Source organism: Electrona antarctica (genome assembly GCF_951216825.1).
Source record: "Electrona antarctica genome assembly, chromosome: 7".
Classification (NCBI taxonomy): domain Eukaryota; kingdom Metazoa; phylum Chordata; class Actinopteri; order Myctophiformes; family Myctophidae; genus Electrona; species Electrona antarctica.
Genome location: NC_136812.1, coordinates 56,260,188 through 56,278,726, shown reverse-complemented (window position 1 = coordinate 56,278,726; position 18,539 = coordinate 56,260,188). Strand labels below are relative to the sequence as shown.

General features: G+C 43.9%; 1 protein-coding gene across 1 annotated transcript; it reads right to left on the bottom strand.

Annotated features, from left to right (window-relative positions):
- Positions 1-4,373: 4,373 nt before the first annotated feature.
- Positions 4,374-16,642, bottom strand: LOC306926548 (aquaporin-4-like; the record flags this gene model as incomplete). Its single annotated transcript, XM_079505903.1, has 5 exons — positions 4,374-4,679; positions 9,851-9,931; positions 14,036-14,200; positions 15,447-15,709; positions 16,519-16,642. 5 exons carry the CDS (start codon positions 16,640-16,642, stop codon positions 4,374-4,376), a joined length of 939 nt encoding a protein of 312 aa, XP_079362029.1.
- Positions 16,643-18,539: the final 1,897 nt, after the last annotated feature.

Here is an 18,539-nt window from a genome sequence, read left to right as displayed (position 1 = left end):
CTCTGAAATCACACATGAGGACTCATACAGGGGATTAGTCAGTTACAGTTTATAGTAAAGGATGTAGTCAAATGCAAGATGTAAAAAAATAAAAACATGGTGTCATACAGGGGGAAAGCACTTTGCTTGTACACTAGGTCGTCCTCAGACGAGCCCTCCATCGTTGCTTCCAGTCACCCCGATTCTCCATACATCTGACCAGCTCGTTAGTGCTTTGCGCTCCTGCGTCTTTCTTGAGTACGTCCTCTTTTTTTTTTATGTTTTTTTTTGTGGCTTTCACCTTTATTTTATATTTTTTATGGAGGGACAGACAGTAGGCTGACAGGAAATGGGGAGAGAGATGGGGGGGAAGACATGCAGTAAAGGCGTCGGGATCGGGAGTCGAACCCGCGGCACACTGCCAGACTGGATTACCAGCCACGGTGCCTGGACCACTGAGCCACGGCCCAATGCCCATGTGTTGGTTCCCAAAGCACTACTTAGCTGGCTGGCAGTTATTGATGTCGTTGGCAGTGTCCTGCTAGTCTCATTCTTCTGGCTTTTACTATCTGGCTCACCCTTGGTATTCCCTCATTCAGGGTATTGTTGGTAACATGCTCTTGGTGATGTTAAGTACTGCACGCCACATTCTGGTGTAGCACCCGTCTAGAGACTTCTGCAGGGTCTAGAGACTTCTGCAGGGTCCAGCATTCGCTGCCATAGGAGAACAGATTCCCACCATTGCATAGAAGAAGCTAAGTTTGATTTGTCGGGGGAGATTGGAGTTCCATACACTGGTCATGCCATTCAGGGCCCTCCATGCAATAGTGCCTTCCTCACTTTCAGAACCTGCTCGGTTGAGTTGACCCATGAGCCCAGGTACTTGAAGTCCTTGACTTCCTTCAGCACAGTTCCTCCTGTTGTTGCCAGAGTTGGATGATCCGGTGAGATGTTATAGGTGATAACCTCAGTTTTCTTAGCATTTAACCTGAAGCCCACCTTGGCACACTCGGACTCCACTAGGGCCAGGAGTTCATGTGCTTGCTGCACATTGTCAGAGAGCAGGCTGATGTCGTCCACATAGTCCAGATCTGTGGGCGGCGGTGGCTCAGGGGTAGAGTGTCTGGATGGTAACCGTAAGGTTGCCAGTTCGAACCCGGGCTCCCCCAGAGTTACTGTCGAAGTGTCCTTGAGCAAGACACTGAACCCCTAATTGCTCCCGATGTGCTAGTTGGTGCCTTGCATGGTTTCCGCTGCCATCGGTTTATGAATGGGTGAATGTAATGCACAATCTCTGTAAAGCACCTTGGATAAAGGCCATTTACCTTTTTAGACAATGTCACAAAGTGCTTAACCATTTAAAAATCACACCTGTGTAATGTGAGGGGCGCTAATATATTAAAGTCATGTTGATGATGATTAGGTGATGTAATGATGATGTAAAACAAACGGTGCCAACACACGGTGCCAACACAAACATTAAATGCCAGTTAACAATTAACAACCATTAACAATAAAGAGACAATATGACGTAATGAGGGACAAATTACGTGAATTTCCCCTTCATTGTCAATGGCATTTTAAAACAAAATTGAAGTAAAAACGAGCATTAAACGAGCGCCCCTCAAAAACAACAGTGAATCATGATACATAACAAACAATTACGACAACTAGGCAGAATAGAATTACAGTGTCAGTGGAAATTAAAAGCATACATTGCGTATGGGTTTAAAAAGGCTTTCATTTAAAAGTGGGTCTTTAATTTAGTTTTAAAATGTCCGATGGAAGGCTGTTCCAAAGCCTGGGAGCCCTATCCCTCTTTGTCACCAGGTTTGTTTTCGGAAGCCTTTGTAGGGCTAAATTAGAAAACCTTAATTGGCGAACAGGCACAGGCACATGGGGTTCAAGTAGTTCTGCTAGGTTTTATTGCGGTGCCAGGCCATTTCGAGCTTTAAAAGTTATTATTAAAATCAATTCTAAAATGTACAGGCAGCCAGTGCAGTGAGGCCAGTCACCGGGTTGGGATGTGTTCAAATCTTCTTGTTCCAGTGATAAGTCTTGCAGCTGCGTTCTGTACTAACTGTAGGTGGTGTATGGATCCTTTGCTGAGTGTTGAATAGAGGGCGTTACAATAGTCCAAACGGGATGAAATGAGTGCATTAAAGGGGAATACCACTCATTTTCAACATTTTACTATGTCATTAATATACCTTAGAGCTGTTGTGTGGAAATAATAAAAAAAAGTCCCCCCATTCTGTGTTTCCTAGAACTGGATGTCTGAAAAATATCAGATTTTTTTTTTTCAGACCACCGGTCACAGGTGGTCACCTCACCAGTGTCACCACCGGAAATCCAGACTATGAATAGGCCTTAAGCTCACCTAGACCATAGGCATATAAACATAGACGCCCTTTCCGGCTCTGGAGTGTACAGTATGTGCTCACAGAGCGCATGTTCGGGTCTGTAAGTCCCGGAAAATATGCGTTGTGTTTGGGCAGTAATCACTTGAGTGGCAGTGTGACGTAACGTGCCTTCCACACTTCCGGCGCACTTCCTCTCCCAGTGTAAATTATTCTGCCCCTCCTTCAACACACATTGGCATCTATTTTTGAGTGGTGCAAACCACTCCAATAACCAGCTTTGTCTGTATGTACCTGTACGTGGGGCAACGTAGGGGTGAGCATGGTTGCTATGGTTAGTGTGTGACGTCACTGCACCACTCAGTTCACACGGGTGTGATTTTTTAAATATCTACGACCTAGACTGCATGCTTCTTCCTGCCTTCCTTCTGCATATGGTTCCTGGTTGTCATGTGATGTTTGCTCCCAGCACCACCGGTGGGCTCTGTTATTTATGTTCCCCATGTTTTTTTTGTATTGTATCTATCTCCCTGCTCTTAATGTTTAATGATGGTGTTTAATTGTGCCGAGCAGGGAGAAAAATGTTATATGCACACTTGTATTCTCATTCTATAATAAAAAATTGGTTAAATCTATTTGTGAGTTATCTGACTGAAATATATTTATTGCGATATTGTGATATTCAATACATTGCAAGAGGTTTTCAGCAACGATAAATCACAATATTATGTGTAACTTAAAATGAAAAAAAAATAACAATAAAAGGCAAAAATCTTGAATTATGTATTTATTCCAAAAACGTTTTTGGCAAATTGGCTAATAAGTACATGAATCTTGCATCCTCCAAACAGTAAAACACTGACTGCAACTTTGTCCACAACTTGTCTGTCCACAACAATGGGTAGCCTACTACTAGTACTAAATAATCAATATCACAATATTGGGAGGACGATACGATATATATATATATATTATGATATATCGCAATAACAATATCGCACCCCTATGTAACAGCCCTGCAAAAGACCTGGCTGTAACTCGCTCCTCCAAAGGGAGCTAGCTCTTTTGGCTACGTGGCTTGTTGCCTGCCTGCTCTGCTGCTGAGTTGGACTCGTTACGATAGTTAGGAAGCAAAATGGACACTCACTCAAGTCTGGAACTCAAAGTGTACACTTGGAAGCAAAATGGACCCTTATATACAGGTCCAATATAGTTTGGAAACCGCAGAGTGGCTCACTGCTGTGACGCAATCTCGGTATTTCCTTGTAATGATCGAAGCAATATTATAAGTATGTATATTGCTATAAGTAAACATCACATCCCTTTATTCTGTGACTGTGTAAACATGACTCTGTATTAACAGAGAACGGAACTGTCATTTGTAAGTGTATACTTTACAATAATTCTGTTCTCACGTGCACTAAGGCGGAAGAAATAGCACAATAACGTACAGACCACTCATAACTACTCTTTTCACCCTCTACGCTTGATGTTAACATTCAACTTCATATCCATTTTGACATATACCCAATTTCTTTTCGGTTTGAGGTATTGTTTTTGCATTTGCCTTGTCTGTGAACACTGAAATAAAACATCTTTATTTCCGACTATAAAATTAAATTCCAATTCCCTGGGGCAGCAATGACGGTTGTCGTCATTCATCGTTTGAAAATGCATCGGATTCTGGACGTCAAAAGTGAAACAATGTGCAGGGTTACACGGAGAATATACTCCTGCTTTTCTCACACTCTTCTGAACCTCGTTTGAGATAAAGCCGAATTTGTACACCGTCATGACTTTGGCGGCTTGCCGAAAACAACAACCGGAAGGCGAAACCTTTGTGTGATGATGGAGTATGAATTCAGTTTTAAGTGAACTCCCTGGGCGCTAATGTGACCCTTACAGGAGGTCAGTCTCTTTCAGAGCAGCGTACAGAGTGGCAGGATTCAGAGTAGAGGGGTTCAGGGTAGAGGGTTTTTTCAGGGCAGAGGGGTCCAGGATGCTACGTTCTTCCTCCTCGGCGCACCGCGGCAGTCATACGGACGAGAGCACCTCGTCCGGCGCCTCTCGCTCTCTCTGGCGCTCCATCCTCTCGGCTCGCTCCGCGCCCTCCATGACGGTGAAGAGCGACTCTTTGACCAGGTCGCTGCCGCTGCTGCTGCTGACCACCACGCTGCCCTTCCTGACCTCCCGGTAGCCGGCGGAGGAGGGGAAGGGTGGCTTCTTGTTGTTGGCGAAGGCGTCGGCGAAGGCCTTCTTGAGCTCGGGGTCGGGACAGAACAGGTACTCGTACAGAGCGGCGGCCAGGACTCCGCCCAGCACCGGCCCCACCCAGTAGACCTGAAATGTCACACACAGACGCACACATATACTTAACGGTGCCGGAGATTGGGCTGGTAACTAGCCTCGGAAACCCAGACGTTTTTATTTCCAGGGAGAAAAAAAAAAGTCTGGGACCGAGTCCACTTCAATTCGCCATAGAGTAGCCAAACATCTCTCACTCTCTGCTGATTTCTGATCGTCTGCACCTTTGTTAAATTGACGCACACACGTACACACACACACACACACACACTCCTCTGTCTCTCTCTGTCGCTCTAATTAATAGTCTCATGTCGCGCAGCTGCGTCTAGATTCTCCCGACGGATCCTGCCGGGAGCTGCCTATATGCCATAGAAAGCATAGGTGGACCCCAGGCTAGCTGGTAACAGACGGACAGACACACGGACATAACATTACTCTCTCCCCATGCCTTCGGCCTGGAGACAATAACTACATGACTGCACAGACCGTAGCCATGGCTTGGTGTGATATATTGCTCGTGCACATACTGTACATACATACATACATACATACATAATAATGTATGTTCTCGGAAGTGCTGTATGAGGACGTTGTCACATAGTTATGTTAAGTTATTGCTAAACGTGTATAATTAGAATGGAAGCAGACATGGGATCCGCGTCTAGACAGAGGTCATATCCTGTAGCCTGCTGTCGACCCCCCAGAAGCCTGGCCGTTCAGTTACTCCAGTCTCCACACACTGTCTGTCTGCATATACGTTTACACATGATGCAGGAGTTGATTTGTTAATGCCCCATTCAGGACGGGGACCCCTTTTGGTGTTTTAAGCATATTATGTTACACTTTAGCTATGGAAACATAGCAGATCTACAACCTCATAGATCTGCTTGTAGATCTGCTATTTTTTAAAAGTCGTGAAAATGTGGCGCAAATGTTTGAATATATATTCTTAACTCAAATCTTTGCATGTTTGAAATGGCAAGTGATGATTTTTTTTTAATCTGCTTCAAATGCGCTATTTTTGAAAATTATAAAACCCACATTTAGAAAACCTTCCCAAAATAGGGACAGGGTCAATGTGGTTTGCATACAAATATCATGTCGGTCTATGGCCTGACTCACACCTTCACAACAGATTGATGTATAGCTGATGCATGAGACTTGTTTACTGATGCAAGCTCGCAATTAATTTCCAATGGGAGTCACGTGGTTTGACACAACATTTTTGTTGTATGAGGGGGAGGGGGGCAGTCGAAACACAGCCTAAAGCCGTACAACAAAAATGTTGTGTCAAACCATGTGACTTCCATTGGAAATGCATTGGGGCAAGATAGCATCCAACAATGTTGTATGCTAGATGCGAAGGTGTGAGTGAAGGCTATGTTTGCCAAAAGGAAATGTACCGTATGCAGTGGCGTGCACAGATAGACACTAGGGGGTGCTAGAGCTTTTGGCAATGTGCCCTTTTGGAAAAGAATTATAATAATAACTTTTTCTTTTTTTTGTACAGTGTACAGTGTATGTCTACCATGGTGACATTGATCAATTCTTTATAAAAAAGCTTCTAATATATTATTTAGGCCCCAAAATCTATAAATCTCACTATAAGGCAACCGGCCGGTTCCACACGCTGCACAAGGTGCCCTTTTTTTCACTTGAGCACCTGCCCCTCTAAATGTCTGTGCACGCCACTGACCGTATGTATTTGATTCAGTCTGACCAGTCGCAGGGAGCCACGTGTGTAGAAATTAATGAAAGACCAGAGGCATGGGCCTCTGACGACTCAGCACCAGGGGTCATCAAGGGGCGCAGTCGAAACGCCCCTCCCCCTCACACAACACAATGTTGTGTCAAACCATGTGACCTCCATTGGAAATACATTGGGCGGCCATGACACTACACAACATGCATCCAACGAGCACCAGAATTGCATTAAAGGTGTGAGCTCAGCCTAAGACTTGGGGCCGTATCTTCATGCGCCACCCCTTATACACTGACACCACGCTAGACAGGAACGCCCAAAAACGTCACATCCGGTTTTAGCCTGGGGTAAGAATTTTCTATGGCTGCCAATGCAACTTGGTCCAATCCTTAATCCCATACGGACAAACATCTAGGCCGATGCTATCTAACTTGCGGAGGTAGCGTGCCTTGTCCACGGGCAACAGATCTTTCAACGTATGGCATTGCAAATACGTTTGATAATCGCTACTCTGCTCAATATTGTTTTGAAAATGCCGCAAATTGCATTGCAGTGAACGAGCGCAAATCACAACTTCCCCCAGTGGTGGGCGGAGTCACAGTTTGAGGCGCTGTTTACGCGCCGTGGTGTCAGTGTATCCCTTATCCCTAAACTTAGTTGACATTTTTTACTATTTTGAAAAACATTTTAAAATAGTTCAACTAGCCGTTCTTCATCGACACGTTATGAGCTTGTGTAACCCTTGGTCTTGTCCGTGGCAAATTTGATTTGATTTTGCGTTTTACACACACCACTGTGTTGTTCTTATTTTGATCATAAGACTCGAATTACTGAACGCCAAGTCTCCAGGATTTCTTCAGAAATTTAAGCCACTATTCCACAATCTCCGAATGCTATATGGAGAGAGTCTGGAACTACACCTACACGAAATCTGTGTAAGGAAGCTGCCGTTTCCGTTCACGAAGATATATTTTAAAATATCTTTACATTGTATTTATTTTATTTCCATTTCTGCTAAGCAGCAGGCTATATAGAGCGTCGCAGTCCCGCCCCTACCAGGGCCCAGGAAATGATTCCCCGTTATTGTTAAAGACATTTCAAAAAGTATTTATTTAAAGACCTTTAAAGCGTCGTACAAAGCCAACTCGAGTTGTGACAAACCATGACAACAAACACATTTTTTCGGGCCAAACAAATAATTAGAAAGAAGAAGAAAACGGCAGGTACGTACAAAACTTTTTTTCTTGTTTTTCTTCTTAACAATATTTGTTCGGCCCAAAATGTTTGTTGTTTGTTGTCATAATTTGTCACAACTCGAGTTGGCTTTTTCCGTGGCGTAATCGTCTTTAAATAAATACTTTTTGAAATGTCTATGGGAAAAATGAATGAGGAATTCACTTCTGGTCCTAGCGTCGTCATGAAAGGGGGCGGGACTGCGGCGCTCGATATGCTTAGATTATTTCAATTGATCATATAGATCAGTGGTTCTCAACAGTGGCGTGCACAGATAGACACTAGGGGGTGCTAGAGCACCCCCTGCCCTTTTGGCAATGTGCCCTTTTGAAGAAAAAAAAGAAACAAAAACTTTTTTTTCTCTTTTTTTTTGATTTTTCAAAAATAGCAGACCTACAAGCTCATAGCGCGCCACTCGGTGGCGCGCTATGAGCTTGTAGATCTGCTATTTTTCAATAGCTAAAGCATAACATAATGCTAACACCAAAAGGGGTTCCCGCCCAAAATGGATTAAGGCAACCGGCCGGTTCCACGCGCTGCACAAGGTGCCCTTTTTTAACTTGAGCACCTGCCCCTCTAAATGTCTGTGCACGCCACTGGTTCTCAAGCACCAGCCTCCGATAACTACGAGAGTTTGTGCGATATTACTTTGTCAGTGATTTTCAACCCTTTTCATATCAAGGCCCATTCTTTTTTGGGTACCGCATTTGAGCCACGGACCACCGTTTGATGACATTCAGCCTCGCGGACCCGAAACTAACGAATATTTTGTTGTCGTTGGACACGATTTTCTCCACTATTCCATTTTTCTGTATTGATGTTGGTACCATTAGGAGGGATAACAGGCAAACGTCGAATTGTGTAGACTTCTTGTAAATTAAGCAATGCAGATGCGTAACAATAATTGAACTCTTGAGAGCGTAAAATTAAACCAAATGGACCCGTAGGAAGGGTCCATTTGGTTTCATCTTACGTTTCATTTTACGCTCTCAAGAGTTAAAGATCTATAAGGGTCCATTTGGTTACCAACTCTCCATCCTTTAGCTTGGAACCCCCTCAAGGCCCGCTGGTGGTCCCCAGACCACTGGTTGAAAACCACTGCTGTATGTGATTCTAGTGTGATATAATTGTCCGCTCAATTTGTACTGTACGTCCATGTGGCAAAAATAGAATTTTGACAAAAATGTTCACAACAAGCCACCATGAAGTCGCATGCCGACAGGCACAGAGAATGATCGTAAATCACCTTACTTTTCAGACCACAACCCCCCAAAATGATCGTCCTATTTGAACTGGGGACCACCCACCATGACAAGCACTTAGCAATGCATTGTAGGAGTTCAGGCATACAATTTTGTGTGATTCAGTTCCAGCGATATTGTGAAAATAGCCGATCTACACTGAGGTGTTGTGAGCATGTATATCGGTTATTTTCACAATGTTTGCCTCTTTCTTAGTTAATATTCGACAGTTTGGCAAATATTTGCCAGTCTATATGGTTTGTTGATTACTTTTGACGCAATAATGGTCTTATGTCTTTATTATATTTTAGAGGTGCGCTAAGGGTCTTCAAAGCCCTTAAATTGACACTTTAGAAATGTTGCAGCACGTCAAGGAAATTATCTGGGGACCCCCGCCCCAAAATCATCTGGGGATCCCCCTCGAGGTCCCGACCCACAGTTTGGGGAACCACTGTCATAAACATCCGACGTTTCACAACAGGACACATTGCATCGCGTCAACGTCAAACGGGTGCCACGTGGACAAACCTTGTCCCCACTCATCACCCGTTTGACGCAAAGTGCTGAGAGAATGTGTTCTAGTGTTGATTCTAACTAAATTTTGATTTTATTACAGTCATAGTCACTTGAAATCTTTTAGTGTTATCATAAGATTTTAGTCGATCTACAGTTGATTTAGTCGAGTGAAATGCATTTTAATTGGCAGGCCTTGATTAATAATAATCAATAGTAATAGTAATAATAGTAATAATCAATCAGTAATGCCTGATTTTACACTTGGTTAAAGGCTGAAAATAGCTGCTCTACAAGCTGACGACGCATTGTGAGCTTGTAGATCGGCTGTTTTCAGCATTCAACCAAGCATAAAATGACTTGTCCTTTAGTTCAACTGGATCTCTTCTCCACTATAGTCCCTCCCTAACATTTTAGTTGTTAGGGAGGGTCTAGTTTGTATTTGTTGACGAAACTTTTAGTATATCTAGTAGCTTAGTACTTATTTGGTTTTCATTCAGTTTTGTCAGAGTTCTTACCCAGTGGTTGTCCCAGCTCCAGGTGACCACGGCGGGGCCCAGCGACCGGGCTGGATTCATACTGGCTCCAGTGTAGGGGATCTGAGGAGAAACATACCACACACAATCGTCATCTATATCCATCAATACAATTTACATGTTCATATAAGGCCCATCGACCGGGCTGGATTCATACTGGCTCCAGTGTAGGGGATCTGAGGAGAAACATACCACACACAATCGTCATCTATATCCATCAATACAATTTACATGTTCATATATTTAAGTCTCTGTGCGCGCGTGTGTACGTCTGTAATCCACGTAACTCGAGAACCGTTCGCCCCACCGCCTTCAAATTTGACACGCGCGTTCCACACCACCGCAGGGAGTGCAGTGCCCGGTCTTGTCGGTCGGTCGGACCCACGGTTGTCCAGAACCGCCACAAAAGGCCCTCTGCCCGGGCTCTGGACAGGTGCCCTGCATGCAGGCTCTGGGCATGGCCCAAATTAGCCAATAACAGTTGAGACGAATAACATGAGTCCACACTAATTATCCATAATGTATAAATGATGGATAAGGGGTCAGGACAGCTAGGCCTATCTGCAAAGAACTCCATATATTGGCATAAAAGGGACACAGACTATAATAACTGGGTGGGGCGTTCATTTCCAACTTGCATCGTTCCAAGTAGGCCAGTGCTCTAGGGCAGAGCTTCCCAACCACTGGTACTAGTACCACTGGTGGTACTTGAGCCCTCCTCTGCTGGTAAAATGTTAAAAAGACAAAAGTGGAAGGAAATGTTTATATTACTACAGGTAGTTCTTCTGACCATATTGGTTGAAATAGGCTATCCAGCCGTGCTGAAATGAGCATGACAGCACACCTAGACGTTAATAGATTTGAGAACGGCTACATCACATTAGAAATATCATCAATTGTGCTGATTAGTGATTAGACAGAGTTTTGTCAGAGCAGTAGCAATATTGGCTTAGGAATGGAACAAAAAGGGCAGGTCTACAGCAAGGTTCTGTATCTTTGTCCAGATGGCATGAGGTTAAAAAAGCAATATAGGCTATGTGTGTATATATATATATTTAAAAATGAAATAGTTCAATTTGTTTTCTTTACATTGCTTCCATTATTGCTAGCATTTAATCTTAATTACTTTAATGCATGAATCTCAAACTTAGTACCTTATTCTGTTTCCCCCGGGGCATGGGAGGGTGAGGGCGGGTGGATACTTGTGAGGGTCTGTTTTGTTTTTGTTATCTGTTTTGTTTTGTTTTGTTTTGTTTTGTTTTGTTTCCGCTTGTTCTGTTTACTTTTTTGTTTTGCCTCTTGTTTTATTTCCAATGTTTTGTTTGGTCATGTATGTCTTGTATTTTAAAATGGAAAAACCTAAACCTAAAAAAAAAAAGCAATATAGGGGATGATCACTGTCATGTGATACTGAAAGTGCTAGCCGTGTGATAGCCTTATTGTTCACATCAGAAACTGTGGGTGTGGGCAGACTGTCCGATGATCTTGGAAGCAAATACGTGTAACAAGTTTGTTTCTGTCTGGCTGGACTGCATTCCTCTGAGTTCAAACACACTCCCACAGCTTCACTAGATGTGCTGTTGCCCCAACCCACCTCGACACGCTGCCACACACAGCACTGCCATATATGGACAAGACCGAAGCATGTTGTGTACTGTACAGTTACTGTACGCATATGCGGTGGTGAAACACCCGGACATTTGAGCCCCAGCATGTTCTCACCTCCCTGGCACCCTCCACAGGGGGTCGACCCAAAAAAGCCACAATTAAGGAGGGCATTTTCCATGCCACGGACCCCCAAATGGCCATAGACTCCTGCTGTGCATGTAGGGGCCCCCTTGTTGCCCTTGTACTACATTTTGTCATTTACATCTACCTTGCCGTATTTATCATTTAATTAAGTAAAACATTTTGGGTACTTTTTCCACCGCTGGTCATCATGCCTTTCGTTGCTGTCGTCGGGCAGACAGACAACTTGTAGCTCCTCCTCCATGTGTGAACTTTATTTGTATTGTTTTATCGTAATTCCCTTCTTTGTCAGAAAGGTCTCTATACAAGCTGCATAGGATGTCTGGTGAATTGAAAATGGTGGACCCTGTTGTAAAGAAGTGTAATGCTTTATCATGGTGTCGTGCACAGTAACAGTTTTTGTATTGACTCGTGCTTTCGTTTGAAATGTATCCATTCTGCATACTGTGTTTTCAATCAATCAATCAATCAATCAGCTCACTTCTAGATCTGCAATTTCAGCTTATTTCTCCTCTATAATTTGACCAAGTAAGAATATCAAGTTTGTTGAAGTGGTGTAGTACTCACAGAGAGGTTATGGTAAAAGGGTGTGTGAGGGATAGTCTCTTGTTACAATAACACCGTTAAATTAATCTAAATTGTGAAATTAATCATTGCTATAAGTGTTGCTTCAGTAATCTCTCCAGCTCTTCAGTAAACAGAACATTCATTTCCAGGTCGGGATATCAATTTTATCCAATCAGGAGGAGAGACAAGACATTTATGTATTTTCACTTAACAGCTGGAGACATGCAGAAACTAACTTTTTAAACAAAAATACTATTATTTTAATTGTATTTATCAAAAGAGTGAATCTGAGAAAATATCAGAGGGGGTTTGTGGGGAAAATGTATGATTTATTGATTCACTGAACACCAGTGAACACATTTAGCTGTATGCTCTTAAAAGACACCTAAACTGCCATGCATATGTGTCAGGCAATGTGGTAAAGTGGCCAAGGATTATTTGAAATAATTCAGTTTTGATAATTCTCAACTTTGTATTTGATTTATTCAAGGACACCGAGTTTGATATACATTAGACCACAGACCCCATTTGTTTTGGCTGTTTTTAAGTTAATCTAACTCTGAAAGCATGACAGACACTGAGATCTAAAGATACAAAGATCTAAAGTTATTCTGTTGACATGTTCACAGATATATGGCGACCTCAGGCCACAAGCTACGGATGGATAGACAGAAATAGGAGAACATGATGTGCTTGATGCTGCTGACATAGTAAATAGCTAAACGTTACAACAGGGGGAGGGAGAAAGAGAGTGCCTAAAGTTTAGGCACTCTCTTACAGGAAAAACAAGCCCAACGTTAGGCCCTAAACCACACAGACACATGGATGGACACCAGTGTTGCCAGGTCTGCTTATTATTAAGCAACGTTGGGCTTGTTTTTCCTGTAAGGTCGCTTGTAAATATTGTTTGTGGCAAAGACCCTCATACCAGATAATGTGTAAAAAAATATATTCCATGTTTTTCCTCATTTTGGAAAATTTAATTTATTTTATTCACTTATTTTGGGCTTGTGTTTCCTCTCTCTAGGACGAGCAGTGTTGCATTGGTGTATCTATCTCTGGTTTGATGCTATTTTAAAGACGTTTCCTATGTAAATGTTAATGGTGTGACACTGCTTTCTGCAGTGAACATTGTAAACTGAGTACATCCACATATGTTAGTGTGGGACGTCCCTGTGATCGATGCCCATAGTGTTGGTTCCCACAGCACCTGCAGTTTGCTGGCTGGCAGCTCTTGTGGTGTCTCTTTGTGGTGATCCCCACAAGTCCAACAAAGCAAACTTGGGGTGACAGGGCCTTCGCGCAGTGGCCGCCCCCCTCACTGTGGAACTCACTCCCAGCTCACATCAGAGCTGCCCCCCCCCCCCCCCCAAACACACCTTCACCACGTTCAAAAGCACACTCAAAACCAACCTTCAGACTTGTTTTCCCCACATAAATCCCCCACTGAGTGTGACTAGCCTCTGCTGCTGGTCAGAGGAACCAGGCGCGGAAAGTTCGGCAGTGGGTTCGGCGCTCCCGCCCCGCACCCCAGTGCGGGAGCGCACTCGCCTATTAGTTTGCATTGCACTGTGCACTCAGTGCGCTATTTCCGAACGCGCTCATTGTGTCAGTGGGTGCTTCAACCCTCAAGCACCCCGGGACTCGACGCCGCTGAGAGGAACCATCATATAGGCTACCCTGAAGTGTGCAATTTATTTTATTTTATTTTTTATGGTGTGACTATTCTCATGGCAGCTTGACCCCTGAACAGTGTTTGTAGCAACGTGTGGCTTGAAGCAACCTCATACATCATACGTTCATTCATTTAGTATCCATTTAGTTTTCGTCAGTGAAAAAAAGTATACTCACTGCAAACATGTGTCCGATGGACACGGACAGGCCGATGGCCAGCGCCGCCGAGCCCTTCAGGTCGCTGCGCTTGGCGTCACAGGTGGCGAACACGGTGAAGACCAGTTCAAATGTGATGAGGAGCTCCACCACCAGAGCGTGGCCCGCGGAAATGCTGCTGTTCACCTGAAAGAATATACAAAAGAAATGAAACACTACACATGAAATGGCTTTATCGCCACATAATGCTAATTGGTTCCTGTCCTGACCACCCCAGGGCACAGAGGCCATGAAGGCCATGTATGGGCCGCCGTTTTGGCCCCATGCCCCTCTAAAACAAAAAATAGAATCTAGAGAGAGAGAGAGGTTTAGACCTCATACACACATGTCAAACACACATTCTGTGTTCCGTCTGTGTTTCATGGCCGCCTCAATGCTTTTCCAATGGAAGTCACGTGGTTTGACCAAACACTGCCCCCCTCCCCCCATCAAACACAATTGTTTGGTCAAACCATGTGACTTCCATTGGAAAAGCATTGAGGCGGCCATCAAACACAGACGGAACACATAATGCTTATTTGATATGTGTGTATGAGGCCTTAGGAAACACATGCCCAGCAGTGTGATATGTCCTGTTGCACGTCGGCGTATAGTGTGTGTGCATGTCGACGCCAGAGCCATAGATTAAGACAGAATTACGAGGGGGCAGAAAACAGGCCGGTCACATGGTTCATGTAACTCGTTTGTCATTGTACAGCCTAGACTCCAATGCATTCCGTAAAACCTCCGGTTCAGGCTTTTGTCACTATTCGCCAATAGAAGTCTATATAGAAGAGCCGCCATTGGACTGGCCCCATGCAGTGAACGGAGTTGTTGTAACTCTGTCTTAGGGCCGATTCATACTCCTATTTTAGAGCCGAATAAAAGTCGGTTCGGCTCTGTAGAGCCTACAATGTGACGTCATTTGAGGTTCGGGGGGGCAGGGACCGTCCTAAAGTCGGCTCTTCGGTGCTACTGAACATTTCTACAGCGCCGAAACAGCTGTAAAATAGGAGTATGAATCGGCCCTTACTCTATGGCTCTGGTCGACGCAAGTCAACCGATGTAGATATTGACTTGAGTGACTGACGGGAAATGTTTTTTTCAGACACCACACCAGTGTCTTGTTGAGATTCTGACTTCTGAAACAATAACGAGCTATGTATTGCATTTATGTATTTGTTTGTTTGTTTATTTTTGCTTGAATAGGGTTAAGAAATCATTATTGGGGGAGTCCCTGGAAACCCCTTCATGGTTCTTTTAAGCTTAATTTCACGAAATGGTTCGCCTACTGTATGATGAGGCGCTCCCCATATAGGCGAACCATTTCGCTCATCAGCTTAAAGAACCACGGTTACAGACTTAACGTCCAGTTATCTCCTCGCTCTCTCACCGCGGTGACTCCCAGGCCGCCTCTGACGGCGGGCGGCGTGACGCCGTAGAGCACGGCGGCTCCCGCCACGGCGCCCAGGCACTGTGCCAGCAGGTAGAAGAGGCCCTTGGCCAGGCTCAGCTTCCTGGTGACCACCATGGCGGCCGTGACGGCCGGGTTGACGTGGGCGCCGCTCACGTGTCCGAAGCACTGCACCATGGTGGCGATGCTCAGACCGAAGCACAGCGAGATCAGCACCACCGGGGGGCGCTGTTGCTGCTCCGCTGCACCTGCTGCCGTGGGTGGAATGGAAATGTAAAGTGGTGACTATAGCATACTGTACTAGAGTGTGCTGACCATATAAGGAGTTCCTCCCTGTCCCCAGTTCAGAAACCCCCCACACATTGTGAGCTTGTAGATCTGCTATTTTCAGCATGCAACCAAGTGTAAAATGACTTATACTGGATCTCTTGTCCACTAGTGCCTTCCTAACGTTTTAGTCTAGTTTATATTCGTCGACGAAACTGTCAATATATTTAGTCTTAGTTTTAGTCATCATAGCTTGGTTTTCATTTAGTTTTCGTCAGTGGAAAAAGGTAGTCGACGGACATTTTTCGTCTTCGTTTTAGTCGACAAAAGCAACACTGCTGCAAGCCAAAGAGTAATTTCCAACAACTCTAAGGTATATTGACGCCATCGTATATTCAGTGATTTGACTTAATTCAAATATCACTTATTTTTTCTTTTTTTCTGGATAATCCTCCCTACTATAAAGTGTGCTGACCATATAAGGAGTTCCTCCCTGTCCCCAGTGAGCCCCTGGGGTCAAAAAACCCTAGTTTCAGTTTTGGTGGCGGGTGGCAAAACCTTCATCCAATCAGGATGAGAGGGGCCTTCCTCCAATCATGATCGAGTGGGGGCGGGCCTTGGTGCACATGCTGTTGGCCTGTTGCACTTCCCCCCACTGTAGAGTGTGCATGTGCACATTTTGTTACCGGGGCGGACTGGGTGGTTTTCCAAATCACCCAAATCACTGAATGCTCCTTTAATTATACATATTATCTTTTACCCCCTCAGCCGGTGTTCACCTCACCTGTGACGGCGTCCCAGTTGACGGTGGAGCCCAGGCTGAGCAGCACAAACAGCAGCATGGCCAGGAACTCCGCGGCCACGCAGCGCCAGAACTCCTGCGTCCACACGCCCTTGAAGGCAGCCATGACGGCCTGCTGCAGCGGCCACGCACGCACCGTCCGGGGCCAGCAGGGGGAGACAGGGCACGCACGCTGGGACCAGCACGTCCTGATTGATGGATTGATTGATTGATTGATTGATTGATTAAAAATTGTATTGACAGTTTGTAGAATGGATACAGTTCAAGGAAAGCACAGGTCGATACGAAAACTGAGGATACAACCAGAAAAAGCACTAAGACGTGTTTACATAAGCTTCATATAGGGTCCTCCATTTCCATGAATTTTAATATTGAATTGTAAGACACATCGGAAATTCATAGACTCTGCACTGTTATGCAATGATGTTTTTCAAATTCACTTGAAACGGGGTAGAAAAATAACAACGCAACACGATGCGGGATCTGACCCTATGAGAACAACAATATGTCCCTTAGTGTGGTGTCCACAACAAAACACATGCAACCCATTCAGGACAGGAACCCGTTTTGGTGTTTTAAGCATTATGTTATACTTTAGCTATTGAAAAAATAGCAGATCTACAAGCTCGTATAGCGCGGCGCTTGATCTGCTATTTTTGAGAAAACGTGAAAACGTGGAGCAAATCATTGAATTATTTCAGAGCGAACGTTTATAACTCAAATCTTTGCTTCTGGGGGAGTCCCTGGAACAACATTATTTTCAGATGGGTGTCGGCGGCCAATTACATATAATCTTTGGGTTCCGCTTGACATGAAATAGTTTGAGAACCACTGATACATGGCACCACTGAAACATAGGATTTTTCCAGAAAACTGTCATGATTTAGAAGACAAATTTGTTCTCAGGTCTAAATGGGTTAACAAACATGAACAGGTTCCATGCGGAAATATAGGCCTACTATGTGATGTCGAGGTGCTATGAATGTCCAAAAGACATCTGGTTAATAAGCCTGGTAATAGAGCGTCGCAGTCCCGCCTCCTACCCTGGACCAGGAAATGAAACCCAATGCATTATTCTCATAGACATTTCTTAAAGTATTTATTTAAAGACGGTTACGCCGCGGACAAAGCCAACTCGAGTCGTGACAACTCATGACAACACAAACAATATTTTGGACCAAACAAATAATTACAAAGAAGAAAAACAACAAAAAAAGTGTTGTAACCTGCCGTTTTTTTCTTCTTTCTAATTATTTGTTTGGTCCAAAATATTGTTTGTGTTGTCATGAGTTGTCACGACTCGAGTTGGCTTTGTCCGCGGCGTAACCGTCTTTAAATAAATACTTTAAGAAATGTCTATGAGAATAATGCATTGGGTTTCATTTCCTGGTCCAGGGTAGGAGGCGGGACTGCGACGCTCTATAGGCTATTCATACCCCTCCCCCCCCCCCCCCTCTCTCTCTCTCTCTCTCTCTCTCTCTCTCTCAATTCAATTCAATTCAATTCAATTCAATTCAATTCAATTCAATTCAATTCAAATATACTTTATTGGCATGACAAGCATTCTTATATTGCCAAAGCATTGCATACAGTGTATGAAACTCTCTCTCTCTCTCTCTCTCTCTCTCTCTCACACACACACACACACACACACACACACACATAGAGAGATATGGGGCTCCATTTTCATCACCACTAAATCCCTTATCCCTAAACTTCTTTGCCTTTTTTTTTTTTTTTTTTTTTTTTTACTATTTTGCAAAACATTTTTAGTTAATAGTTAAAATGGCCAGTCTACAAGCTCACAACGTGTCAATGTAGATTGGCTAGTTGAACTATTGAAAAATGTTTTTCAAAATAGTAAAAAAATAAAAAAAAAGGCAAAGAAGTTTAGGGATAAGAGGTTTAGGTTTTTTGATGAAAATGGAGCCCATAGCCTATGCAGTATACCAGGCCTATTACTGTACATTCATTCCAAACCAGCATCATACATGCATACAAAA